This window comes from Myodes glareolus, chromosome 8, assembly GCF_982192425.1.
Source record: "Myodes glareolus chromosome 8, mMyoGla1.1, whole genome shotgun sequence".
NCBI lineage: Eukaryota > Metazoa > Chordata > Mammalia > Rodentia > Cricetidae > Myodes > Myodes glareolus.
The window spans coordinates 99,409,411-99,436,712 of record NC_142033.1 but is presented as its reverse complement, the minus strand read 5'-3'; the positions used below and the strand labels follow the sequence as shown (position 1 = coordinate 99,436,712).

The window sequence follows — 27,302 nt, the reverse complement described above, 5'->3', positions numbered from 1 at the left end:
CCTGTCCCCAGGTTTAGAGTGGGTGGTGGCTACTTCCCCTTCCAGTCCCCATTGCCCCCCTCCCATACTGTGAGTCAATACTTAACAGTACCCTTGAGAGCAGCATGGGTCAGAATTACTTCTAAATCAGGGCTTGAGATGTAGTTAGTATTGAGAATCATGAGTCATTCCTGGCATCCAGCTGAACCTAGTACATCCATTTTGATGCTTAGAGAGAGAGAGAGAGAGTGTGTGTGTGTGTGTGTTCTGATTTTAAAATTTTGTAAAGTTTGGCTGGTATACTGAAAAAACTGCTTGAGTTTGTAGAATTGTTTGACAGTTTGATGTTTTATTGTATTTATGTTATTGTGCATATTTTCTAGAAAATTCTGCAAATGTCTATTGTTGAGTTTAATTTGAAAGTTGAGTACTTGCTTCGGGATTTAAATTGGGAAATCAGTGTTGGGCTATATGTAACTTTAAATCCTATGCATTTAGACATTTAGAGTACCTTTTTTTCTGGGTTTTTTTTTCTGTTTTTTTTTTCTCTCTCTTGAGATAAGTTTCTCTGTCCTGGAACCTGCTCTGTAGACCAAGCTGACCTTGAACTCACTGCCTCTGCCTCCCAAGCGCTGGGATTAGTGGTGTGCGCCACCACTGCCCAGTCTGAAGAGACCTATTTTCCCAAGGGCAGTTAGCGAGGCAGGTGTCAAGACCTGGATTCTGCTTCAGCTCTTCGTGGGAACTTGCAGCTAAGGTACTTTATCTCTCATCCCTTTTATTCCAGTCCTGAAATACACGTTAATTCTGACCTCCTTGCTTCCAATAAAGCCATATTCATAATATTCTGTGATAAAACCTTAAAAAGTCAGAGGGAAGCAGTATATCTAAGGCTTTATCAAACCATAGTATTTATTGTTCTCTGTGTGAATAAGGGTGGAGACATTGCATTGAATAGAATCATGAAAGGAACTATTGTTAGCATTAATCTTCATACATATTCATATTTTTAAAATATATCCATTCATATTTAGTAAATATTCCATGATATGTTAAGGTCTGTAGGTCTCTTTTTTAGGTTCAATCTCTTAGTCACAGGTTTAAAAATTCCAGGATTGAGACTCAAAATAACCATGTAGGAATGGAACAGGCCAGTACTAAATATAATAATAATCCCTATGTAATATATAGTATATTATATACATAGCATGAATAATAAAAACTCAGAGATAGATATTGGGGTTCAACCCCCAAGATCCAAAAAGCAAAGCAACCAGCCACTGTCTCTTACCTCAACCTCAGTTCGAAACGGCAATCCTGCCTCCAGGAATCTCAGAATGAGACTGAGAGCTGTTTCTTTCAATTTTATATTCCTCTCTGGGGCTGGGATTAAAGGTGTGCAACACCGGGATTACAGGCATGCACTGCCCAGTTTCTATGGCAACTAGTGTGGCTACTGGGATTAAAGGTGTGTGTCACCACTGCCTGGTCTGTAAAGCTGACCAGTGGGGCTGTTTTACTCTCTGATCTTCAAGCAAACTTAATTTATTAAAATACACATGAAATGCCACTATATAAATATATATTATATATAATAATTTCTTTGATTTTGCATAACTTTCAAATTGTGCTCTCTGAAAATGAAGCCCTAGCCGTCCTTCTAGATGAGCCAAGATGGCAGACTGTCTATGAAAGTAGCCTTGTTACAAAGCCTATGGACAGGTTCAGAGAGTTGACTACAGCCTACTTCTTTTTGAAAGAAAAAATAGCTCAAGCAATAAATTGCCTTCTTTCTTTAGGAAATAATCCCATATACTATAACCTCATTACAAAGAATAGATCTACATTTTGAAGCAGATCTGGAAGGAACAGACATGCGGAGTCAGGAGATCTCCGTCACTGAGCCAAGTGGCAGGAATGTGGCCTACGGAACAGGATCAACACGAGCCATGGTAATGGCAGCACCCAACATTTATTGAATACTGTCTGTTTAACATGACATTGCAGATTACGTATTTGTGTATGAGGAGAGGTCTGCCATTACCCTCATTTTGAAGATAGAAAGTCAAAGTGTATAAAATGTGTACAAAGTCATGCATACATGTGCTCGCTTTCAGACTTGGGACCTGTATGCAGAAGCCACCCTTAACCAAGATGCTATGCTGCCTTTAAGAATTTAAAAATAGATTCATAATCCAGTTAGAGGAACTAGTGTCAGCAAGTCTTGAGTCTTAAGTCCTAAATTGTTTAGGAAGTGGCCCAAACATTCAAGTAGTTCTAAAACTGAAAGGAAGAATAAATAAATAACAGTAAGAAGTAGAGAGGTTCCTTCCAACAGGCTCTGAGTCCTGTGCACTGCTGTGTCTCCCATGGACTGGTAAGCGTAGCAACTGTGACGCTAGCCCAAACTCAGTAAGTGGAAACTGAGGTGCAGGCAAGGACACCTGTCACCACAGACCGGAATAAAATCCGAAGAACTATAGTTCAGGGCAGGGGCAGGGTGCTCCTGATAAGGGGTTTATGTTATCTCTCCTACTCTGTCTGGCTCCAGTCAGAGTCAGGGTTAATTTAATAGAGTCCGCTCAGGAGAAGCAAGGGCAGTAGGCCAGGTAGGCCATTAGAGAGCGGCCCAACTGGGTTACAGTTCCAGACAAAAGAGTAATTTTACTAAGATTGATTTTCACCATGACAGCTTCCGCTTCTGCAGGACATGGCATCAAGGAGCAGTGACATTAGATGTCCACGGGCTATAGAGCACAAAGATTAGTTTTCATAAACACATACTTTGATAGACTTATAATACATATTTGTTATGGCCCAGTTTAAGTTAATATTCCCTTATTTTATAAACTATATGTAAGCTTATATTTAAACTTATTTTTGAAACTATATAAATCCACTGACTATAGATTTTATATGTAGATGTGAAACAATAAAACAGGTTTACTGCCTAAACGGATATATCCTTGGTACATTTTGTTCTTCCTTCCAACCCCCTATTTTCTGAGAATCTCGAGCAAGACTACTAACTTTGTTTCTGCTACAGATAACCTCCCCTTCTTAATTCTGTGCTCCAAAGCTTTACCCATCCATTGCAACGAGTCACGTGCCTCTCAGGAATGACCCCGAGGTCTCATTTGGGTAATTCTTTGAAGACAATTAATTAATTGCTTTAAAACTCAACAAAATCATGTCTATGGCTATTGTAAAGACAGTAAGGCAACGGGGGCTCCTCTCTGAGAGGCCCATACCCAGACTGAAGGCATACCTTACCCTTCCCGGGTGCCTCTGTTTCTCTTAGCCCTCCTTTGTAAGATCCATACTAAAGTGTCTTTAATAAACTCCAACTTTTCTTCATAATACTGATGAGCCTTCAGGTTCTTTTCTGCACTGAAGCCACAACTCCTAGGTTTGCTTGAATTAAGGTCTCTAACATTAAGGGATTCCCTTAAGCTGCTGAAGGTGACAGTGTCCATCAGCCCCTGTGACCTCTTTATTTGACCCATATGTTATTAGTAACTATATTGAGTGGTCTATTATAGGTTTTCTAAGTATCTCTTGGTATTGGTTTTCAGTCTAATTCTCTTTGCAGTCAGAGATGTTATTTTGCGAGGGTTTGAGAGCTGGAGAGATGCCTGAGTAGTTAGAGTATCTGCTGCCCCTGCAGACGACCTGGGTTTTGTTCCCAGGGCCCACACGGCGGTTTACAATCATCTGTAACTCCAGGTCCAGGAATCCTGTAGGAAACAGAGGAAGTCCTGAAATTCTGAGTGACTGTGTTGTTGATAGGGACATGACCTTGTCAAAGAAGCTAGCACCAGACCAAGGAAACAACAAAGTCCCTCCCAACCCCCTGTCCCACCTGAGAGTCAGAGGGAACTAGCAAAGCTTCCCTCCGCCACCCCCCCCTCCCCCGCCCCAGGCTCAGGGAAATGACAGCCTTCCTCTGGTCCACCAAAGCTTTCTCTGCCAGATGTTTGCTGACTTAGGGCTGCTCCCTTACAGAGAGTGCTCCTGCAGAGATGAATTAACCCAGCCTCCTTGATCCAGCTGTGTACACAAACCCTGCCTCCCTACTCATCTCTATACAATACCTGCACTTACTTGTTCAGATGTATGCAGTAACCCTCTTCACAAATGATTGATTTTTTAAAAAATAATAATGACCTATGCCTATTCAAAATCAATGTATGCTTTCTGCAACTTTAGAGTATGGTACATATGATTATTGGGTCATATTGGTCTGATATACCTGAAAGATACTATGTTCCAGTTTCTCACTATGATTTTTTACTTCTGTTTTATTTCATCAGTATCATTTTATATGTAACTTTAGATCATGTTATTAGGTACATTAAAATGTGGAATTATTATTGCTTACTATAGAGTTCAACTTTTTAAATTCAATTTTTATTTATTATTAGTGTGTGGGGGTTGTGCAGAAGCTCAAATGAGTATGATATGTGCATGAATGAGGGCATACCCGTGCTGAAGTACACAGTGGTCAGAGGACGGCTGTGGAGCCTCTTCTCTCCTCCACGGTGGCGTCCAGAGATTCACACCTCCATGGTGGCGTCCAGAGATTCTCTCCTCCACGGTGGGGTCTAGAGATTCTCCCCTCCACGGTGGTGGCCAGAGATTCTCTCCTCCACGGTGGGGTCTAGAGATTCTCCCCTCCACGGTGGCGGCCAGAGATTCTCTCCTCCACGGTGGCATCCAGAGACTGAATTTTCATCAGACTTTCATGGCAAATACCCTCATCTGCTAAATTTTCTCGCTGGCCCAGAACTCAGTGTTTATATTTTTTAAATATGCCTATTTCTAATTATATTTTCCCTTGTCACCTTTGTCTGCTATACAAAAATGCCATATATGATATTGACGTATTTTCATCTAATATATACTTAAAATCTCCTAAAATTATAGCAATTATAATATTCATCAAACTCAGTTATCCACATATGGCCTTTTCATTGTTCTTTATTCCTACTTGTGCCTTAGCTGCTTCAGCTTGGGAGTGGAGTATTCTCCTTAGAATAGAATGTTGGTAAAAACTTCTCTATATAACATGAAACTACTGCCCCATTCTTCTTCTAAGGGGTAAGTTCACAGGTTGGAAATTTGGAGCCCATGTGTGTGTATTAACAACTTTTTAAAGATATCCTTCTGTTTTCCTTTGGCTTCTCTAACTCCGATTGCACGTTAAGTATGTTAAACAATTCTGTTAGAATGTTATGAGTACCTAAGCACAAAAGCTAAAACAACAGTACCTGGGTTCTTACCGTCTGGCCTATTTCTTTTGCGACTTATGGGGCTGTTATTTGTGTGTATGTATTTAGGGACTCATCTGACTTTGTCATTTATTATGGGCAAAAAGAAAACCCTCTCTGATCTTGAAAGACATCTTTGTAAATTCCCTTCCTGAAATTATAAATTCACCTCTAGTGCCTAGATCTATACACGGCATTGTGACATTCCTCCTCGGAGGGAATCTGCTAGCAAAGCTTCCTGACAAACATCTGCCGAGAATGTTCCTGAGTGGTGCTTGTGGTTCCTTTGTGTGGTTTCCAGAGGTCAGCTGCCTTGCTGATCGTCATGGGTATGCTGCTTTTTCAGGAATGTCTCAAAGGGACCCTACTTGACAGAAGTGATGCCACACTGTGACATTCGGCTGCTTAAAAGAGAACCAGAATGGTCTCTGTCTTGTTCTTTTATCAGCTTCAAACAAACACGCTGTTTAAAAACAGAGATGGGGCTGATGAAGTCATCAGCCGAAAGCCTCAGCCACCGCCACCCGTATCTTCTAGTCTAGGATAAATCTCATGACAAACACTTCCTAGAAATGTTAGAAGACTATCTACCAACACATGCAACCTCCCATTTTCCACCTCTGAAACTGGGTTGTTAGAGTCTGATGTGAGTTAGTGGAGTATATTCCAGGATGCTCTGTGTTTCCCTGCTACAAATACTGAACTTATAATGGCTAAGAGGGGGCTGTCTAAGCCACCAGCGTTATAAAGGACAGGACATCATCACAACCAATTAATACTTAATATAATTCTTACTTTACCACCCATGGTGACATGGGCAAGTCATCAAAGAGCCAGATGTGCTGTTTTCATAATAGAATAAAGAAGAACTGATATATATGTATTTCTAAGTGCCATATTTTCTGAGAATTTATTTTCTCCTGAGAAATACTTCTTTAAAATTCCTAAATCTAAAATATTTTGGACAAAAATTGCATATATGTACATCATTTAAAAATTAGAGTAATCCCTAAAAGAAAGTGTGACTCAGGTGGTCCAGGGACCTGCAGTTTTGTCGTGCAGTGGGAATTTCTCTTCATAATGAAGATCAAGTGTGGTGTGTCTGTGTGGTCAGTAGATGGAAAGTGGAATGAGTGTGCACGGGGGTGTGGTCAGTAGATGAAGGAAAGTGGAATGAGTGTGCTCTCAGGGGGTGTGGTCATTAGATGAAGGAAAGTGAAATGAGTGTGCTCACAGGGGGTGTGGTCATTAGATGAAGGAAAGTGAAATGAGTGTGCTCACAGGGGGTGTGGTCATTAGATGAAGGAAAGTGAAATGAGTGTGCTCACAGGGGGTGTGGTCATTAGATGAAGGAAAGTGAAATGAGTGTGCTCACAGGGGGTGTGATCATTAGATGAAAGAAAGTAGAAAGAGCGTGCACACAGGGCAGGGTGTGGCTTGGGACGGTTGTCCTTGCGATCTTAGTGCTGCATTTTAAAAATGAAATGTAGGTCACATTCGCCCAACTGAGAAGAGAATAATAGCTTGTCAGTTTCGAGTGGGCCTCATCTAGGAACCCATCTACAAGTGTAGTTAGCCACCTTGACAAGAAGAGGCTCAGGAAATTGTCTCCCAAAAGCAGCACGCCAGACTCTTGTATCCTGAAGAGCTCGCTCGCCAGCCACTCTGAGACTGCTCTCATTATCTGACCACGCTGTACGTTCTCATTTCCCAACACTTAGTTCTTCCATTGTTACTGGTCTTCGGAACAAACCCACCCCCTACTTCATCATACATGCGATGAGTAGAAATTCCCCGCTGCGCAAGGATACATTTGGGAAGCAACTGGCTGGTGTTGTGAATGGCTTTCCAGTGGGTAGACAGCAACAGGGACAACGAAGTTAGAAACACTGGGGCTTCTGTTACCTAACAGTGCATTGGCTTCTCCCCACTCCCACACCCCCCACTTCAGCTTTGGTGGCTTAAACTGCAAAATAGGGTCACTTTCATCTTTGATATGGGAGTTTCCTGATACTTTATGTTCCTTTAGGCGTTTATGCAGGTGTTTAGGCCGAGTGAATACATCTGTTCTTGTTTGGGTAAAGTATTTTGTCCATTTTCTTTCTTTCTTCACTTTAATATAGAAGTCCTTATTTGTGGAGGGTTTGTTTTGTTTTCCATTCTTCTTTTGGCTAAATGGAGAGCAAGTGTCAATGACACTGCCTGAAGAATCTGTTTCAGCTTTTGAGAAGGAATACCAGATTGGCACTTGCTGCCAGCCCTGACCACCTGAGTTCAATCTCCCAGGACCCACATGGTGGAAGGAGAAACGACTCCCGAAAATTGTCCTCTGACACGCCGCCCTCCTCCCAAATGCTTGTGATTGAGAAGTGATGAAAACGCATTTTTAACGAAGCCAATTCAATTATAAATGAATTAATATCTAATTTAGGCATATGTTGACAAACTATAATAGATGCCAGCTGAACCGCATCCAAATTTCCATGGAATTAACAATCTTCTAATGCAGTATGTTCTTGGACTGTTCTAAAATTACTGCCTTATTTAAGGAAACATTGACCTTAAAAGTAAATCCTCTACTAATAAAACTCATTGGCATTTGTACTCAGGTGCTTAGGAAGCACACGTGACAATGACCCCCTGAGGAGGAGTCACAGCATTCTGGGCCCTCGCAGACTGTCTCAGACTGCCTTAAGGTCTTGGCTACCATGTTGTTCCTCTAACATCAGCAGTGAACAGGCACATAAGTAGTTCTGTGAATGTTTCCCTCTTTTTCCTCCTTGTATTTCAGGAGCATAGTAGTCACAATCTTTAAAAAAAGATTGACTTTTTCAAAAAGTTGTGTGTAGATGTATGAATCCATGCATGGGAATACAGTCAGCTATGGAGATCAGGGGTGCCAGAGCCCCTGAAGCGAGGCTACAGCTGACTGCGAAGCACCAAATTCAGGTTCTCTGCAAGACCAGTGCGTGCTTTAACCACAGAACCATCTTTCTAGCCCCCACACTCGTCTCTTGAGTAATCAAAGTTTTAGTTTTAAAGGATAAACCAGTACCAAATCTTTTCATCAAATATGTTTAAATTAAGAGTATGAAATCATTTCACATGGTACAGGAAAAGAAGTGAGCTGTGTACTTACCATCTGCATAATAAATGTGCATAATTGTTGCATGCATGGAAAAAGGGCAGGTTGCTGTGCTCATAATATTTCGGTTAATGTCGTCAAGTCCATGTCCATCAATCTAGATATCATTTTTACAGAAGAGTAAGTTACAGTTTCATTTTCTATGCAGCAGCAAAAAGGATGAAAACAGGCTGAGGAAATGGTTTGATGAATAAGAGCACTTGCTACACAATCATAAGGACCCGAGTTCAAATCTTCCAGGATCAATGTAAAAAGTTGGGCATAGTTGTGCACACTTGTGACCCTAGTCTTGGTGGAGGTGGCATGGAGACAGGAGGATTGCTGGGGCTTGCTGGCTGCCAGCCTATCTCCAGGCAGGGAGTGTTAGAAATGGACACCTGACGTCCTGCTTTGGACTCCACACAGGTGTGCACTGCTCCACACATACATATGCACATAAAACATGCATACACCCCATATGCATGCATACAAAATATAGGCATAGTAAGTAAGATTGCCCTTCCAGGGTTTAGTAGTCCTGAAAAACCGTGTCCGTCACAGGTGGAGCTTACATATTGAAAGCTGGGCTACTTGTGTGCTTTGCTGTCATTATAGTTCTCGTCTTCAACTAAAATGGAAAACAAGATGATATTTGTCAGGATGCACATGTAACTTTGATGGTTTGGTTCAAATGCACATGGAACAATCTGAAGGCAGCTTCCTTCTTCAACCAATCCCTGAATTACTAATTTGCAACCTTTTGTTTTTCCATATGAAGTTGCAGCTAACTTCCTTGGGTAGGACTTTTCCTTCTAGTACTTTCTGTATGACTGGATTCATGGGTAAGTATTGTCTAAATCTGGTTTTGTCATGGAATATCTTGTTTTCTTCACCTATGGTGATTGAAAGCTTTGCCGTATAGTAGTCTGGGCTGACATACCTGGTCTCTTAGTGTCTGCAGAACATCTGCCCAGGACTTCCTGGTTTTTAGAGCCTCCATTGAGAAGTCAGGTGTAATTGTGATAGGCTTGCCTTTACATATTGCTTATCCTTTTTCCTTTGCAGCTCTTAGTGTTCTTTCTTTATTCTGTATGCTTGCTGTTTTGATTATTATGTGGTGAGGAAATTTTTTTTTTTTGGCCCTGTCTATTTTGGTGTTCTATAAACTTCTTGTGCCTTCATAGGATTATCCTTCTTTAGATTGGGAAAGTTTTCTTCGATGATTTTGTTGAATATATTTTCTGTGCCTTTGAGCTAGAATTCTCCTTCTTCTATTCCTATTATTCTTAGGTTTGGTCTTTTCATGGTGTCCCAGATTTCCTGAATGTTTTGTGTTAAGAATTTGTTGGATTTAACATTTTCTTGACTGGCAACTATATTTCCTCTATTGTATTTCAACACCTGAGATTCCCTCTTCCATCTCTTGTATTCTGGTGGTGGTGTTTGCATCTGTAGTTCCTGTTCACTTACCCAGATTTTGAATTTCCAGAATTTCCTCAGTTTGTCTTTTCTTTATTGCTTCTATTTCATTTTTTAAGTCTTTTGTTTCCTTCATTTGTTTGTTTTTTCTTGGCTTTCTTGGCTCTCTTTAAGGTATTTGTTGATTTCTTCCAATTTGTTTGTCTTTTCCTCAATTTCTTTAAGGGAATTTTTCATTGTTTCTATCATATTCATGAAGTTATTTTTTAAGGTGATTTTTCTATAGCTTTATCTGTGTTGGGATGTTAAGGTCATGCTGTTGTAGGAGCACTGGGTTCTGGTGGTACCATATTACCCTTTATGTTGTTGATTGTATTCTTACACTGGTGTTTAACCATTTGGGTTTGAGATAATTATAAGTACAGTTGTTGATTCTTGTGATGTCTTTATCGGATGGGTCTTTTGTTCCATTGTTGTCTGTTTCCTTTATTGTCTTTTGGCCTGAATAGCCAAGGGTTCTGGTGATTGGCTGGTCTCAGGTCCAGTAGGATTGTCTCAGTTGAGGTTTATGGGGGTTTGGGTGTCTAAATACATCATATTGTCCAGTTCTTCTGGTTGGTATGAACCTTACTTGTGCCTAAGAGTCTGTTCTTCCTACTGGTGTGGTTTGTGCCTGTGCCTTTCCTTCCATCTGTTTTACAGCTAATGTAGGTGGTGCCTGTGCCTATAGGGGCTGCTGATGCTGTGGTGGATGGTTGGCCAGCTAAGGGGAGAATGATGGGATCGGTGGGTTTGAGCAACAGAGTGGGTCTTTGAGGTTACAGAGTACAGGTGGGGTGTAGCCTGCCTGCAGGTCTTCCACTTGGTGGCCTACAGCTGGGACTGCCCTCCCTTGTTTTCTTATAGCATTTTTATTATTTTCAACCTTTAAACCTCCAGAGATTGTTCTCTGCCCACCATTTCACTAATTTCTAAATAGCAAGCAAAGATGGTCCTCCAGTTACACTGAGGCTATACCCTCACCAGCCAGAAGTATCATTAGATTGAAAGTGTGTTGAGTGTATCTCATATGCCAAATGTCAGCACTTAGCCTGGCCTGCCTTAAATATACTTAGAATACTTGCTCTACCGTTAGTTGGGAAAGTTCCCTATCAAGTGTTGAGTATCTCATGCAATTTATTGACTGCAGTGTGGTAATGTTGGTGAGTTCTTTGACATTTCTGGTCACAACACTAACTGAGGAGAGGATGGAATGACATAGAAAAGATTCAAGTAGCATTCTGGAACTCTGTCCTATCTTAGGGCAGCTGGGTGACTACTTCTGAGGCTTAAGGGGCTGTGGATCCTCTTGAGGACACTTTGAGGACTCGAGACTGCTGCAACCTTCTTCTCAGGAAGCCCCAGCACCAGCCGTCCTATAAATTTCCAGAAGAATGTGCCAAGGCATAGAACTGGGGCCAAGAACATGACAAATTTCTAGGCACTGAAGGGTTTTACCACCTAAAAGAGGAGCCGTGAACTAAGGGACATAAAACACATTAATCAACAGATTTGACTTCATAGAGAATTAAATGCTATCATCTGGGATGAAAAACAAAATACTGGATGGTACAGGGAGGGTACACTAGAGAAACTTGATTGGGAAAGGATGCTCCAGAGACAGAGCCGAGGATTAAAGAACACATTCTGGAAAGAGGAAAAGTGTGATTCAAGGCTTGAACCAGGAGTGAAGACCAGAATGCCCGGACCACTGGAGGGAGGGACGGTGGCACAGGTGAATGACATTGACAGTGTGACTCCTAAGAAGGGGGGATCAAATTCCACATATGAAAAAAGTTTCCAATTTCAAATGTGATTTCTGCTGTATTTGTTCTAGCTTGGTTTCTATGGCTATGATAAAATGCTCAGACAGACAATGACTTGTGGAGGGAAGAGATTGTTTGGCTTACACTTATAGGTCACGGTCTCCTACTGATGGAAGGCAAGGCAGGTAGTTAGAGCACCTACTATCGTGGCTACCACTCTAACCCCCTGAAGGGGTGACCACCCTGTTTCCTTTGACTATAAACCATAGCTTCTGCTGAACCAGCTTTCACAGTCTGCTGAAGTCACAGTCTCCTCAGGTTTTGGAAACTTACCTGGTCTGATGCTCCTTAAAGGCTAGAATAAACAATCCTGACATTGCTAGGCTTGTGCCACACACCACATTCACTTAATGGCATTCATACTTTGTGAAATGCACCTTCAGCAATCCTAGACTCAGTGTAATCTTGAGTATATCCCTCATTTCTCTTAATTTTGCCTACAAAAGCCCATCTAAATAGATTATATTATTAATTGTATTGTTTAATCTCACTTGGACTCAGTGTGTATTCTTCATCCTCAGCCTGCCATTGCTGAGGAGCCAAGTCTACCAAGGAAGATTTCTAGACAGTGACATAATCCCTTTCCCACCCAAAGTACTTCTTTGCTATTCATTTTTCCTGGATAAATGCACTGTTTTCCAAATGCTGTTAGTTTATTCCGAACAAAAGCAGAAGTCTCAACTGAGCCACTGAATGCCTTAAAACCTGCTTAAGCTGTGATGGTTGCTTTAGCAAAGCCTTTTCAGTGAGCAGTCTATGTGTGATAAGTGCCGCTGTGGCTAACATTTGTTTGTGGGTAGCATCCAGACATCAAGAAGAAAATTGAGATTACAATATGTTGTAATATTTAAGCTTTTATTTTAGAAAGCAGGTGGCATATTGTATATGATCCCAGTCCTTGCTGAATGTCATCAGTCCCTGGCCAGCCAAGAATACATAGTGAAACCCTATAAAACAAAACAAAACCAACAGTAGCTATCTCCAAACCAAAAGTAATGATTATATATGGCTAGTCCTGACTTCTGATTTTACAGTAACTCACTACCTCAACTTCATTACTACAGAATATAAAAATTATTAAATCATTCATGTTAAGAAAATTGTTGTAGTGGTTTGAATGAGAATGGCCTCCAAAGATTCGTATGTTTGGCTGCTTGGTTCTAGTTAGAGGAAGGGAACTATTTGGAAAGGATTAGGAGGTGGCCTTGTTGGAGGAGGTTCCCAGTTAGCTCTCCATGTCTGCCTGCCTACTGTCGTGCTCCCCACATGACAGTCATGAATGCTAACCCTCTAAACTCAAACATAAGCCTTTATTTTATAAGTTGCCTTAGTCATGGTGTTTTTGTTCAAAATTGAAAAGTAACTAAGACAATTAATAGGAAACTAAGGCAACTTGGGAAAGTCTAAACCAATTATTATTTTGTTTAATTTTCTACTACAAAACAAAAGGCAGCATCTCTTTCCATGTGTAGCTGGCACACTCTGGGGTCAGATAGACTTGGGCCGGAATAGGAGTTTTCCACTTCCAGGCTGGGTGACCAGACTCAAGTTATGTGCAAGCTGAGTATCTTTGCTCATTTGCAAACTGGAGTCCATATTACCTCATGAGATTGCATGAGAACTAAGCAAATAATACACAAAGTCTTCAGCACAGCACCTTATAGAAGGCTCAATAAGTGATTGATACTATTCTAGGTGATTGTTACAAGCTTAAGAAAGCCTGTTGGTCTCCTTTATTTTATTCATGTGTCACTTCAGAGATTCAGTTGAAGCTTGACTCCATTTGGGCCTATAATTGCAATGCAATTATTTAACTGCATAGCCTCCTGAATTAGAACTAACCTTGGTTAGAATTTAACAGTGCTCTCCATGCTAGCTCTGCTTTCTTAAGGAAATATTTTAGAAGTCATGTCAATTAGTGCTTCCCTAAATCCTTAAGGGCTAAAGGTATGTTGTTAACTTTTTGATTAATTTTCATCAGCCAATTAATATCTGTTGATCTCACAAGAAATGGGATATCAAGACTAACAGAATTCCTATTCTACAGGAGTTATAAAGTGTTTATTACACATTATTTTGAGTGTGTCTACTTTGTACTATACACTACACAGCACTATGTTTTAGGGATGTGTAGCTAAAAAGATGAAGCTGAGTGAGCATGGGGGTACATGTCTATAAGCCTAACATGTGGGTGGCTGAGGCAGGAGGATCATCACAAATTCAAAGCTAGCCAGGGTTACATGGTAAGGCCTTGTTTCAAGAAAGAGAAGAGGAGAGGATGAGAAAGAACAGAGGGAAGAGGAGGAGGCAGCCCCTTTCTTTGGAGTAGCTTAAGGTATAGTTTGGTGGTGTGGGAGAATGGTCTGTTTTCTGTCAATTATATTTTAAATAAACGCTGATTGGCAGACAGGAAGTATAGGCAGGACAACCAGACAGGAAGTAGAGACAGGTCAATGAAAACAGGAGAATTCTGGGAAGGAGGAAGCCCATTCCTCTGCCATTGTGAGCCCACCACAGAAGAAGCAAGATGTGACCTGCCCCACTGAAAAAGGTACTGAGCCATGTGGCTAACACAGATAAGAATAATGGGCTAATATAAGTTATAAGAGTTAATAAGAAGCCTGAGCTAGTGGGCCAATCAGTTTATAACTAATGTAGACCTCTGTGTGATTTCTTTGGGACTTAATGATTGCGGGAACCTGGCAGGACAGAAAACTCCGTCAACAGTTCGGTGTGTAGGCTGTGACTTGAGAGCCACGCCTTTGACACCCCAGATTTCTGAGATGTGGAAGATCCCTTCTTATGTGGTCCAATTGTACTCAATGCTTGGTGGTTACTGTGTATTTCTCATGTTGTTAGCTGCTTGTCCTCTGGGCTAGACTGTGGGCTGAGGGTAAGAATTGTGTTTAGGAAAGATAACTAAAATATGTTGGCTCTTAAAGAATGAAAAGTTGGGTGCATACAAAGAATGAGCTCCAATATAAATGTATACGGAACAAATGCTACAAATGTAGGGGACTGTACTGTATTTTCTAAGCTATGGAGGAGGACCGCAGATGAGGAGAACCTATGAGCCAAGGCACACAGGCAGGTTGCTGGAGGAGCAGTAAGTTCAATGGGAATGGATTCTGGGGACAGCATTGGCAGAGCTTGGTTGCAGTTGCAGGGATTATTACTTTGACCCGAAAATCTGAACAAAATGTATCAAATCACTGCCAATGGTATAAAAGAGACAGAGAGAGAGAGAGGGAGAAGCTTCAGGAAGGGTAAGTGGAATATTTCCAGTCATGCACAGAGATGTCGAGGACAAAAATAAACATGTAATGAAAGAGAACTCTGGAGACAGCATCAGAGGGTCAGCTCCAGAGGTCTTACCTGGAGAGGAGGTGGGGCAAACTCTGCTGCGGCCAGGTCACACGCCAACGGTGCAGAGGAACGCCGGGGGAGGCAGTAGAGCCAGCACAAATTTAGGATAGTTAAATCCTGAGTACAAGAAATTGTACTCCGTGTCTTTTGGGATTAAATGTTTTACTCAAGTGAGTGCCTACTGTGTGGCAGAGCCCTGATTTGTGCCTCAGGGCACTTTCTGTTGTTCCAGGTCCAGGTTAGCATGACGCTAAATGTGAAAGTCTCCCCTTCTTTTCTATCGGGCCAATGCAGGAAAACAGACTAAACCTTGACCTATATAAATTAAAGTAGGCACCATCTCTTATGCTTATAGCTACCAAGAGCGACCAGAAGATTTTGCCATTGGGAGATACGGATATTATTATGTGTGAGGGCAATTGGTAATAAATGTTACAAAAAGTTAGTAATGTCTGTGTTTCAAAGGCAGTAATTAAAGTTTTTAAATACCTTTATGCAAGCAAGGCATAGCGACACATGGTTTTAATTCCAGCACTTGGAAAGCAGAGAAAGGCTCTGTATATTTGAGGCCAGCCTGGCCACATATTTAGTGCATGAACAGCAAGGGCTATCTGACACAGATTATCCTTACTATCTCTCAGATACCTTGCTGCATAGAGACACAGAAGATTGTGCTCAAAAACGTCAAATAAAGTGATTATTAATAAAGTGCCACAGATTCTGTTGCTGTTGACACCAAAGTCCCATTGTATGTGCTAAATTGCTTTTAGCTCTTAATATTGAGTGGAACAGTCCTATCTCAAAGAGGGGGGCCTGAACTTTGAAATACAAAGCTTCTCTTAAAAGATATTTTAGAAATGGTTCCTTAGTTAAGAGTGGTGCTCTTGCAGAGGACCCAGTTTGATTGCTAGCATCGTCACTGGGTAGTTCACAGTCACCTGTAACTCCAGCTCCAGGGACATCTGCTGGTTTTTCATGGATACGAGCAGTCAAGTGTACATGCTCCCACCACTGTCACCCCCCCACACACACAAATGCACGTGATTAAAAATAATCTTCTTAAAAGAATATGATGGGATAAATTTTCTACATAAATTACCTTCACTGAGCAGAATAGCTATGTATGGATTTTATAGTCTATTCGCCAGAAGAACTGTGCTCTGAAATGAACCGTCTGCAACTAAATGAGCAAAGCATGGTAAACGCTAAAAAAAATTAATGGTCCATGTCTAGAAAAGAGAACAGTTTAAATTCTTACAAAATTGATTTAGCCATTTAAATGTGGTACAGTATATGATCTTACTTGAATTCTCATCTATGGATTATTGGCCTCTCAAAGAGATCTGAAACATGGCTTTAAGTTGGACATTTTCTGGCATATAGGTTCTGGAAAATAGGTTCTTTTAGCCTTCTTTCCTTACTCAATTATAATTATACACACAGAAAAATGCCCAAAGTTTCACAGACACAAGTGTGTTCAGCACCTACATCAAGATTAGACATCACCAGCTCTTCAGAATCTGTGATACCTCAATTTCTCTCCATCCCACAGATAAACTCCAAGATGATTCTCCACGTGCCTTACACTTTTCCACACATCTTGTGAGCAGAGGCACTGAGCACCAGTGTTCGGGGGGATTCAGATAAGCAATTTCAAGAGATGGCTTTCGAGCAAAGAACACATTTTCTAAAAGACTTGAAAACAGATGGTGTCCTATGGAACAAAACAGGTTTACTTATTGTCAGTAAAATATCTCTCTTGAAAGCAAAGGACAACCATGTTTACTCCCATTATAAAAGAATTCATGTGGGGTTGGAAAGATGGCTCAGTAGTCCTCTTCCAGAGGACCTGGGTTCAATTTCTACACCCACATGGCAGCTTACAACTTGCTGTAAATCCAATTCCAGAGGTCTGACACCATCACACAGGCAAAACACCAATGCACTTAAAATTACTTAAAAAAATTCATGTTCCTTAAACTCAGAATTCTTTATAACAGAACCCTGTGTGCAGTTATCACTTGGTTTTCATGTTACCTTGTAATTATTTTCAGAAACTGGTAAAATGTCGATGGTATGTATTAAATTCCTTTTACCCAGAATCCACTAACCAGCAGAGTAACTTGTTAGATTGTAAATTAAATCCCAAATCCTTCATTGCTTTTAATAGTGATCATGGTTCTGATGTCTACTCTAAGCAGCTTAATTTTTCTGTTTTGTAAACTTCATATATGAAGTGAAATTACATAGCCATAGCATGTGTTTGTCCTCATATATCCCAAAGCATATTTGTGAGATTCATTCTTTTTTTTCACATAAGTGTAGTTATCTCTCATTGTGTGAATAAATATTAAAAACTTGCCTCCCCCGACTATTGGGGCTGGAGTAAAGGCTCAGTGAGTTCCAGTTCTTGCTGTGAAAGCATGGGGGCATGAACTCAGGTGTGGCTGTTCACATAAGGGGATGAACTCAGGTGTGGCTGTTCACATGCCTATAACCCAAGACAGGAGTGGGGGTGGGGAAGTGGGCAGAGACAGGAGAAATGCCTGGGCTTGCTGGCTGCCAGTCTGCCTACTAGCAGAGAGAGAGACGTGCTCCCAAAGGAAAAAGGCAGAGTGACAAGAGTGTGACACTCAGTATCCTTCTGTGGCTTCTAGCTTCACATGTGTGTATACCACATGTTTAAACTATATACACAAGTTCTCTCCTATTGATGGACACTGGAGACGTTCCTGGATTTCTAGCTTCACATGTGTGTATACCACATGTTTAAACCATATACACAAGTTTTCTCCTATTGATGGACACTGGAGTCGTTCCTGGATTTAGGTATTAAAACTGTGTGATTACTGAGCCTGGAGAGATGGCTCAGAACTTATGAGCACTGGCTGCTTTTTCAATTACCAGCACCTACATGGCACCTTACTATAACTCCAGTCCCAGGGAATCAAACACACTTTTCTGGCTTCCAAGGGTCCTGCATGTATGTGGTACATAGACATACATGCAGGCAAAACATCCATACACATAAAAAATATTGTGTGTGTTGAAGAGGGGGTGGCCAAGGTGTGCCATTGTGGGTGCAGAAGTCAGAGGAAAACTTGTAGGAATCGGTTTTCTCTTTGTACCATAACGGTTCCAGAAATCGAACTCAGGGTTGGAATGCAAATGTTCCCAGAATTAGAAGTGTGTGTGTGTGTGTGTGTGTGTGTGTGTGTGTGTGTGTGCACAGAGACACTCAACTTTCTGAAGAATTTGTAATAGACTACTCTCAGATGAGCCGTGAATGAGAATGCTGTTCTTTTGTCGTCACAAAGGAATGACAAGCATGGCAATAATACTCGTCACTTTTCAGCTGCTTAGGAAGGAAACACTATAAGACAAATTATTAAATAAAACAATTAGAGCCACAAATATTTTATAAATTATTTTTTCATGAAAATGGCAAAATCCAATTTTCAAGGTCTGATAAATCAAGCTATTAAAATTAAGGATAATTTTAAGGATAATTAAATAAATAAAATTAAGGATAATTAAGGTTAAAATTTTAACAGGAATCAAAACAATGAAAACTGTTACAAATATTCACATTTTTATATTAAACAAAAATGATTTTTCCCTAAATGTTCCCAACTAAAAGAAAAAGAAAATCTGCATACTTTTCTCCGTAGTATACAGAAACAGATAAGAAAAGTTTACTAACTACTTGTGATAGTTTTAATCTCTCAACAGATGAAACCAGAAAACCCCAATGAATGACACGTTGTCCTTCAGAGAACCCTTCTCTAAGTAGCACATTTAGTACTCCAACCACCGTTATTTTCTCATCTCAGCCCTGAGAAACATATCTCTCTCTCTCTCTCTCTCTCTCTCTCTCTCTTTCTCTCTCTCTCTTTTTAATTTTGTGCTAGGGCTGGAACACAAGGCCTGGATGCTAGTGCTCTTACCGTTTAGCTCCTCTCCCAACCCCAGGAAACGTATTTCTCTTCCTATCATCCTAAAGGTAGAAACTTCCTTGTCACAAGCTATCCGTCAGTCTACCTTATTCCTGCTTCACCTCTGGTCTCTGGTTCAGCTTTGCTTAGGATGCACACACACGACTTGGTTCTAGCCTCAATAAACTAGAAATTACTTTTTCCTATCTAGATCTATATCCCTCTAATCTTAAACCACACATGGCATTGTTATTAAAGGGTGTGGGGGGAACAAGGTGTTGGAAAGAAAGCAGAGGCTGCAGTACTGAGGCACCAAGTCTACATGCCTCTCTGCCTCTGGAAATCAAAGCTGAAAGTTAAAGTGCCCACTTTCACAGATGCTTTGGGGCCATCAATTTCTTTAGTCAGAAGTGACACAGAGATTGAAGATTAATTATATCACCACCAGCCTTGCAACATTTTCAGGTTGAGGAAGGGAGGCAAACAAAAGTGCCTAGTTTTTGTACTAATTCACTGGTTGGGGTTAAGAAAGTTTGTTGAGGGTAAGGTTTACTTTGTCACCCAGCCACTTACTTTACTGTCAAGAGGGTTTCTGGGTGATAAGGATGGGTGATGGTGGTGGTGAGAGTGGGTAGGAAAAGGGGGAAAAGTGTCCCCACCCCCCTAAGGAAAAAAGGATCATACTCTGGTAGAAAGTCTTGCTCCATTACCAGTTCTGGAGTTTCTTGTTTACCAGACAACAGAAAACAGTAGCTGGCAGCAACTCAGGTGGGTAAGATTCTGTAGCAGGCAACAGTCTGGAACCATGAAAGATGCACAGACCAAATGGTCTGTTACTATGCTCGCGATGGCCTCGCTCTTGAGATGTTCACAGGCAATGCAGAGAAGGGTAAACAGCTTTCCAGTCGTCTAAGTGGTAGACCAATGTCCCTGGAAAACAAACTGTGTCCAAATGGTGCAGATAAAGAAGGTGAAATGCAGAGCGTCATTTCCTCAGCATAGGACGGGTGAACTAGGCATCACGTGACACAAATGCAACGAGCATAAAGATTGTGTGGAGATGAGACAACAATATCGTGGGAGTTTCAGTCTTGTAGCTGAAAAGTTTAAAAGCAAAGGTTTAAAAGAGGAAGGGTACAGAAATGTCGACACAAAGGCATACCCGTTTCTGTTGCTCAGTCAGTCACTAGTCCAGCAGTTAAGTCCTAGAGGACTCACATGGGCAATGGCTAACCAGACTGGAAACCAAAGGGTCTAGGAATCTCCACAGGCTCTCTGATCTGGTGACGTCTGGCTCTAGGAGCCCCTACATGGAAGGGGTAATACTGGAGTGGGTTTGGCCAGAGGTCCTCTTTGATAATCTGGGCAATCCTGTCACGCTCTGGATGGCTGTGGTCTGAAAGCCAGGTGAAGAAACTACACGTGACCTCCTGGTTCCCATAAATGAAGGGCTGCGGTTCATGACCAGGGCGCCAGATGATTGGAGTGGAGAGCGATACCACTTGGCCAGTGGGTCTGACCTCGTAGTCCTTGACGATCAGAGTGTTTCTAAAGAAGGGGTTTCTTCGGAAGAAGAACTTGAATCGGCAACTCGCCCTGGAGAGTCTGGACTCCTTCACCTCCAGGTTGGTTATGTATCTTAGCATTTCTGCATCTCGGCCTGTAATCATCTCGAACAGCTGCGGGTGGTTGCGAAGGGCCGTGACCCAGAAGCCGGGGATGCTCTGGATAACGTAGTTCCTGCGCTCCAGATAGTACTGACGGAGCTGCCCATACTTGTGCTGCAGCTGCTGGAGGGCGCGGTCGGCCTGGGCATTCACGGTGTTCAGATCCAGCTGGATGGCCTCCAGGGACCTCATCTGCAGAGCCACATTCGGGAGGCGCGGTCCCGCCTCCGCATCCTCATCTGCCGGCTTCTCAGCCCCCTCCTCCCCTGCACACTTGTCCACCTTCCGGACCCTGGCCTTGGTCTTGGCCACACCGTCGGGGGCAGGCTGCTCTGCGCCACTGGGGCCTGGCAGGCCTTGCGGGAGGCCCTTGTCCGGGGCGGCTTCCGGGGCTTCGGGCGGCGGTGAGGCCTCCTCCTGGCCCAGACCGTCCATGCTGACCGCGACGCTGGGCCCAGCATCCCCGCCGGCTCGGTCCTGGGGAGGGTTCTCCACCGCTGCGGGCTCACCTGCAGGCCCGGGCGCCACGCTGCCCTCCCCAGCCTCAGTCGGCCCTCCGAGGGAGCTCATGTTGGGAGCGAAGCCGCCGACCGTTAGCCTGGCAGTTGGACCCTGGGCAGTTGGGCTATGGTGCCCTGCGCCGGGCTGCTCTCGGGCACGCGTGCGAGTCTCGCGAGACCTGTGCCTCGGCCGGAACCCAACCAAACTCCTGTCCCAAGGTTTTCCGAGAAGCTGGGGAGGGCACCGCAGGATAATTTAAGTATGTTTTGATCCAAGGGATTGAGAACGTCATAGGTGTTCTGTTGTTGTTTGAATGCCTTGGGATTAAAGGCATGCACCACCACCAAGCTAGTGTTTCATTCTTTAACCTAGACTGGTCTTGAACTCAGCAGTTCTCCTACCTCATCTTCACAAGTACTAAAATCAACGGTCATGTGACACAACACACTAAAAACTGCCTGTCCAAGATCTTTTACATTTATCCCTGTCATCCATCTGGGCATGTTTGTAAATGATGTGGTAAGGATCTTGGTTTATTTTATCCATATGAATATCTAATTGACTCAGCCTATGTTTACTGAAAAGACAATTCCTTTCCTGTATATAGGTTTTTTTAAAAAAAAAAATAGTTCTATCTAAAAGGGGTATATGTCTTTAATCATTAGTCAGATGACCTTACTTTACTTTAAGGAATTAGGGAGGTAAGACCCCATCCACCCTACCCCCTACCCCCCCCCAATGCCCATCCAGTGAGAAGAGAACAGGAAATGTGTGGAGAGGACTCAGACCCTTCAGACTCTAACTTGGGTGATGTGTAAAAGACCAGCAGAGTTTTACGAAAGGCAATGCAGAGCATCACCAATCGCCAATACGAAAAGGCACAACAGAGAGTGCATAAGCCTTGTTTTGAATGTCATGGTGCTGCCTTACAGAAATTAAGAACAAATTTGGGCAGCTTTGTGCCAATACATTTTCAAACTTAAATGAAAGATGTAACTTGATGGAAATAATAGCTCATTAACACTGATGACCAGGCATGCAATCAAAAGCTTATACAGACCTAGAAGCAATAAATAAATCAGGAGTTTGGGGGAAAGTCCACAAAAGTCATATGAGGTTCCAGTGATTGATTGTGTGAAAAATGTTACCGGCCCTTTAAAGACACACCGTTTATCTTTGTATTCGTTGGACATCCAGTAGGTGTTTGTTGTACACCTCCTGTGTGCCTCCAAAGGTTTATGACCATGAACAGAACAAAAACATTTTGTAGACACAAGTTTTGTCCCACCCAGTCCCACAGCTGTTCAGTCCCAAAGAAACACACAGAGACTTATATTAATTATAAACTGTTTGGCCTATTAGTTTAGTGGTGTGGGAGAATTGTCTGTATTCTGTCAATCATGTTTTAAATAAACGCTGATTGGCCAGGCAGGAGGTGTAGGCAGGAAAACCAGACAGGATGTGGAAGTGATGCAAGGAGAACAGGAGAATTCTGGGGAGGAGGAAGTTGATTCCTCGCACTCCTGCCCAGATCACCAAAGCAGCAGGATGTGATCTGCCCCACTGAAAAAGGTACAGAGCCACAGGGCTAACATAGATCAGAAAAATGGGTTAATCAAGATGTGAGAGTTAGCTAATAAGTAGCCTGACCTAATGGGCCAATCAGCTTTATAACTTATAGAGATCTGTGTGTGATTTTTCTCTGGGACTAAACAGCTGGGGGTACCAGGCAGAACAGAAAAACACAAACAAGCAGGTTCCCCTCATGTTACAGTTCAGGCTTATTACTAACTAACTCTTACAACTTAAATTAGCCCATAATTCTTATCTATGTTTAGCCACGTGGTTTGGAACCTTTTCTCAATGCAGCACTTTCATCTTGCTTTCTCTGCATCTGGGTGGTGACTACAGACTGAACATTTCCTCTTCCCAGAATTTTCCTACTCTGGTCATCCCTGCTATACTTCCTGCCTGGCTACTGGCCAATCAGCATTTTATTAAACCAATACACACGACAAATCTTTGCAGGGTACAAGAGCATTATCCCACAGGACTTTACCTTTTTTCTTATCAAAACAAGAACTCTGAATCTAATCTCCTTTGTTTAGCTTTTTTCCTAACCATTATCCATAACAACTTGCAACCAACACTCTAAACAAAGCCATAATTCATTTTTTGGGAATGTGAGCATAGTTTTATGGGCTACTTTCTGCTGATTGGGGGCAGTGATAATCTTAGGGGGACTTAAAGAAAATTTAGGATTATGGTCAAGTCCTGACTGGAGTATTCTGTGAGCCTGGATAACAGTCTTGAGAATGTTCTGGATGTAGAACTCAGAGGAAACTGCAACAGAGGTCCTCTGAAACATTGGATCATCTGGGCCATCTGTTCCAATGGGAGATTTTTCAGGGGATCTTCCTTGAACAAACCTTATTTTTCTTAACCCAGAATGAATTCATAGCCTCTCATTTCCTGTGGAAACAAAAGCAAAACCTCTTCTCCAAAGTAACATATCTTTTGACTAAAATTTTGATGTCAGGGCATTTCAAAATATATATGTTAGATTAATCTAGCAGCATTTGTAATCAAATGTCTTTTAGCAGCTGTTGTTCCTTTCTCAGCAGTCAAATAATTCAAAATCAACACAGTAGCATACAGTATTCAAATTCTTTTTTGTATTTTCCATATTTTGTGGTTTTATTTTTTTAACTCTATTTCTTTCTTTTTATTTATTTATTTATTAAAATTTTCCACCTCCTCACCACCTCCCATTTCCCTCCTACTCCTCCTCCCCCTCCCCCTCCCTCTCCAGTCCTAAGAGCAGTCAGGTTTCCTGCCCCATGGGAAGTCCAAGGTCCTCCCCCCTCCATCCAGGTCTAGGAAGGTGAGCATCCAAACAAACCAGGCTCCCACAAAGCCAGTGTTTTTGAGACAGTATTTCTTTGTGTATCTTTGGCTGTCCTAGAACTCACTCTGTAAACCAGGCTACCTTGAACTCACAAAGGTCTGCCTCTGCCTCCCAAGTGCTGAGATTAAAGGTGTGTGCCCCTACATCTAACTCTTCTCTCTCTCCTTTTAAAGGACTTTCTCTAACCTTTTTCTTTTTTCTCCCAAGCCTATGTAAATTTTTAAACATACTGTAAACTGCTTAGAGGCTTTTTTCTTTAAAAAATCTGAATCTGTTTTTACTATTTATTTCTCTTTTCTGACTACATGAGTCTTTAATTTGCTAAGCGATATGGCTAGGATTAAAGCCATGACTTTGGCAGCTGGATCCACCCCACTCCTTGCCTTCCTGGGAGTCTAGCTTCATGGTGGAGGTACTAGTAGGAGCCACTTTTTTTCCCCGCAACTCAGTGGAGTTTCTAGGTCCATGCCACCACCAGGAAGCATTGCCTGCAGCTGCTCAGAATCACTATTTAAGTGTTTGGTGTCAGGGCCTCCTAAAAGAGCTGCTGAGATTTTGCTGCTAACACTGAGTCAGGAAGCCTCTCTCAAAGGAGCCGCGCCTCTGCGAACCCCCCAGAGAACACAGGGCTTGTATACTTTTGTAATAGTTTTGAATTTTATTCTTAATGAACTAAGAAATCACTACAGGATTTTGAGTGGAGCACTCAAAATCTGCTTTATTTATTTTGTTTTATTTTTATATTTTGGTTTTCCTCTGTAGCTTTGGAGCCTGTCCTGGAACTAGCTCTTGTAGACCAGGTTGGCCTCGAACTCACAGAGATCTACCTCCCTCTGTCTCCCAAGTGCTGGGATTAAAGCTGTGCGCCCCCCACCGCCCGGCTCTGCTTTATGTTTTCTATGGATCACTCTGGCTCATAGGTAAAATGTAGACTGTGTGGAAGCAATGACACACGTTGGGGGAGTCTTTCAGGAGATGAGTCCAGCAGTCAGGATGAAACATGCTTCTCCCATCAGATGGTAGCAGTAGCAGTGGATAGCAGATGCAGGGATGCAACCAGAATGCTTTTGTTATTAGCTGGATAGTGGTGTATAAAAAAAAGTTAAGGATGACTCCCTAAGATTTTGACCAGAGCAGCTAGCACAATGGAGTTTATAGAAGAAGGTTTTGGGAGAAGTTGTGATGGAGAAGTTTATCTTTGCAGGAACATTCTGTGCTTTGGACATCCCAGGCTGGAGGTGACTTGGGCAGCAGAGTTTGGAGGTTAGAGCTGAGGACATTCGTATCAGAGATAATGGGCATAAGTGGTCACGGACGGCCTGCAGCCTCAATCATGAGCACGAGAAAAGGAAGCAGCAAAACTACCATAGAAACTGAAGAGTGATGGGGAGTTGGGGGGAAGCCAGGAGTCGGAAATGGAAGTGCTCAAGTGTGGGCTGCAGTTGTGTCAACAGGAGAAGTCGGAGAAGTCACAGCTGAGATTTAGAACAGAAGCATCATTGGCGAGAGACACTTAGTTACTTTTCAGTTGCCACAATAAGACTACATTAGAACTAGAATCCTACTAGAAGAAAGGATTTATGGTGGAGCTCACAGTTTCAGGTGAGCCCATGCTCCCATGGTGCGGAGCATGGCAGCAGGCAGTAGGCATGGTGATGAAGTAATAGCTGAGTGCTTCATCCTGATCCACAAACAGGAAGCAGGTGGCAGGGCAACTGGGAATGAAACCCCCAAAATAACCGCCATTGACACACCTTCTCCAACAAAACCACACCTTCTAATCCTTCCCAGGCAGTCCCACCAACTGGGGACCACGTATTCAAATATATTAGCCTATGGGGTCCATTCTCATTTAAACCGCCAAAGTGAGTCAAGAGTCCTTTCGATGGTTTGCTAAGAACCAGAATAGGTCTTAAAAGAACAGAAGGAAAGAAACTGGCAGCAGTGTACACTGACTGTTCTTTTGGATAATTTTGTTCCAAATGGAAACAAAGAAATGGGTCATGACAAGAACAGTCTCAGTGGAGGTGTCAGTTTGGAGAAAATAGGAATGGGAAAATTAAAAGAGAAAATATAACCAATTCTTTTGAAGGTTTATTTTTTTTTCTTCAAAGAAATGGGATGACGGCTAATAGAAAAGTGGGTCAAAGAACATTTTTCTGTTTTGATGATACAAATAGAGGCTGGTGAGATGGCTCACTGGATAAAAGCTCTACAGAATCCTAACTGGTTCCAGCTTGGGCACTGAAACCCTTGGGTATAGAAGAAAACCAGCTCGGGAAAGTTCTTCTCTTGCTGCTGGGTTGGGATCTGGGCTGTGTGTTCTAGATTCTTTGTCTTTCATCTGAAGCACTGGAAACTGGGGTATAGAGAGTTCTAAAAAGAAGTAAGACAACTTTGTTTGGGGCAGAGTGACAGTGAAAGCTACAGAGGAAGACAGTCCAGACTGATGGGAGCCCAAAATGAGGACACTCAAGGGCCCTGATTGTCGTTTGGGGGCTTTTGCTAATGGGGCTAGAGAGAGAAATGAGTTGGCTACTAAGGGGTGTGATTTGAATGGCTCTCCATTTTGATCAGAAGATGAGGTCATACATTTATTCTTCCTGCAGCACAGGCCCTTTCCCATAGTCATGTACAAAGCCGTATTAGTCATAGGCATTAGACAGTAAACAGGGAACGCTTCCTTAAAGAATGCTAGAAGACACAGTGCAGGTGAAGGAATCGGGCTGCCAAGTGCATCACTGCAAGAATGAAAGATGCATAACCCAAAGCCAAACGGGGCTCCCAGGTTACTGAACTGTCTCTCTCTGTCTGTCAGCCTCACTCTGACTCTTGTGGCACACACTCTCATACATACATATATCATATGCATTCACCATACACAGAACAGCACATTTTAAAAAATAAAATTGAGAAAAAGACCCATGTGTATATGCTTCTGTGGATGAACTAACAGAGAGCAAGGCCCAATTGTGTAGGAGACGGAAGGAGAGTTATCAAACACATGCCTTGGTAGATAGAGGAGATCGAGCCCATGCCCGAGTGCAGCAGGAGTCAGGGATTTCACAGGGATTTCACAGAAACATGGCAGCTTCACCTCTGAGAACTGTCAGGATGACAGGGTGTGAGGATGGGTACACAGGTGGCAGAAATGCTAGCGAGGCCCATGGAATTGTCTCCTGATTGCTTCAGTGTCCTCAGAAAAGGAGAAAGCAAGATCGTGGAACAAGCGGGAGGACAAGAGCCCGTGGGAGTCTGAGGGGAGAGA

General features: G+C 42.3%; 2 protein-coding genes across 2 annotated transcripts in view; one reads left to right on the top strand and one right to left on the bottom strand.

Annotated features, from left to right (window-relative positions):
* The window catches only part of Acyp2 (acylphosphatase 2), a 152,285-nt gene that overhangs the window by 98,686 nt on the left and 26,297 nt on the right, over positions 1–27,302 (top strand). The gene's annotated exons all lie outside the window — the stretch shown is intronic.
* Positions 18,543–21,195, bottom strand: Tspyl6 (TSPY like 6). The gene has a single exon (XM_048427591.3). It carries the CDS (start codon positions 21,193–21,195, stop codon positions 20,188–20,190), a length of 1,008 nt encoding a protein of 335 aa, XP_048283548.3. The 3' UTR covers positions 18,543–20,187.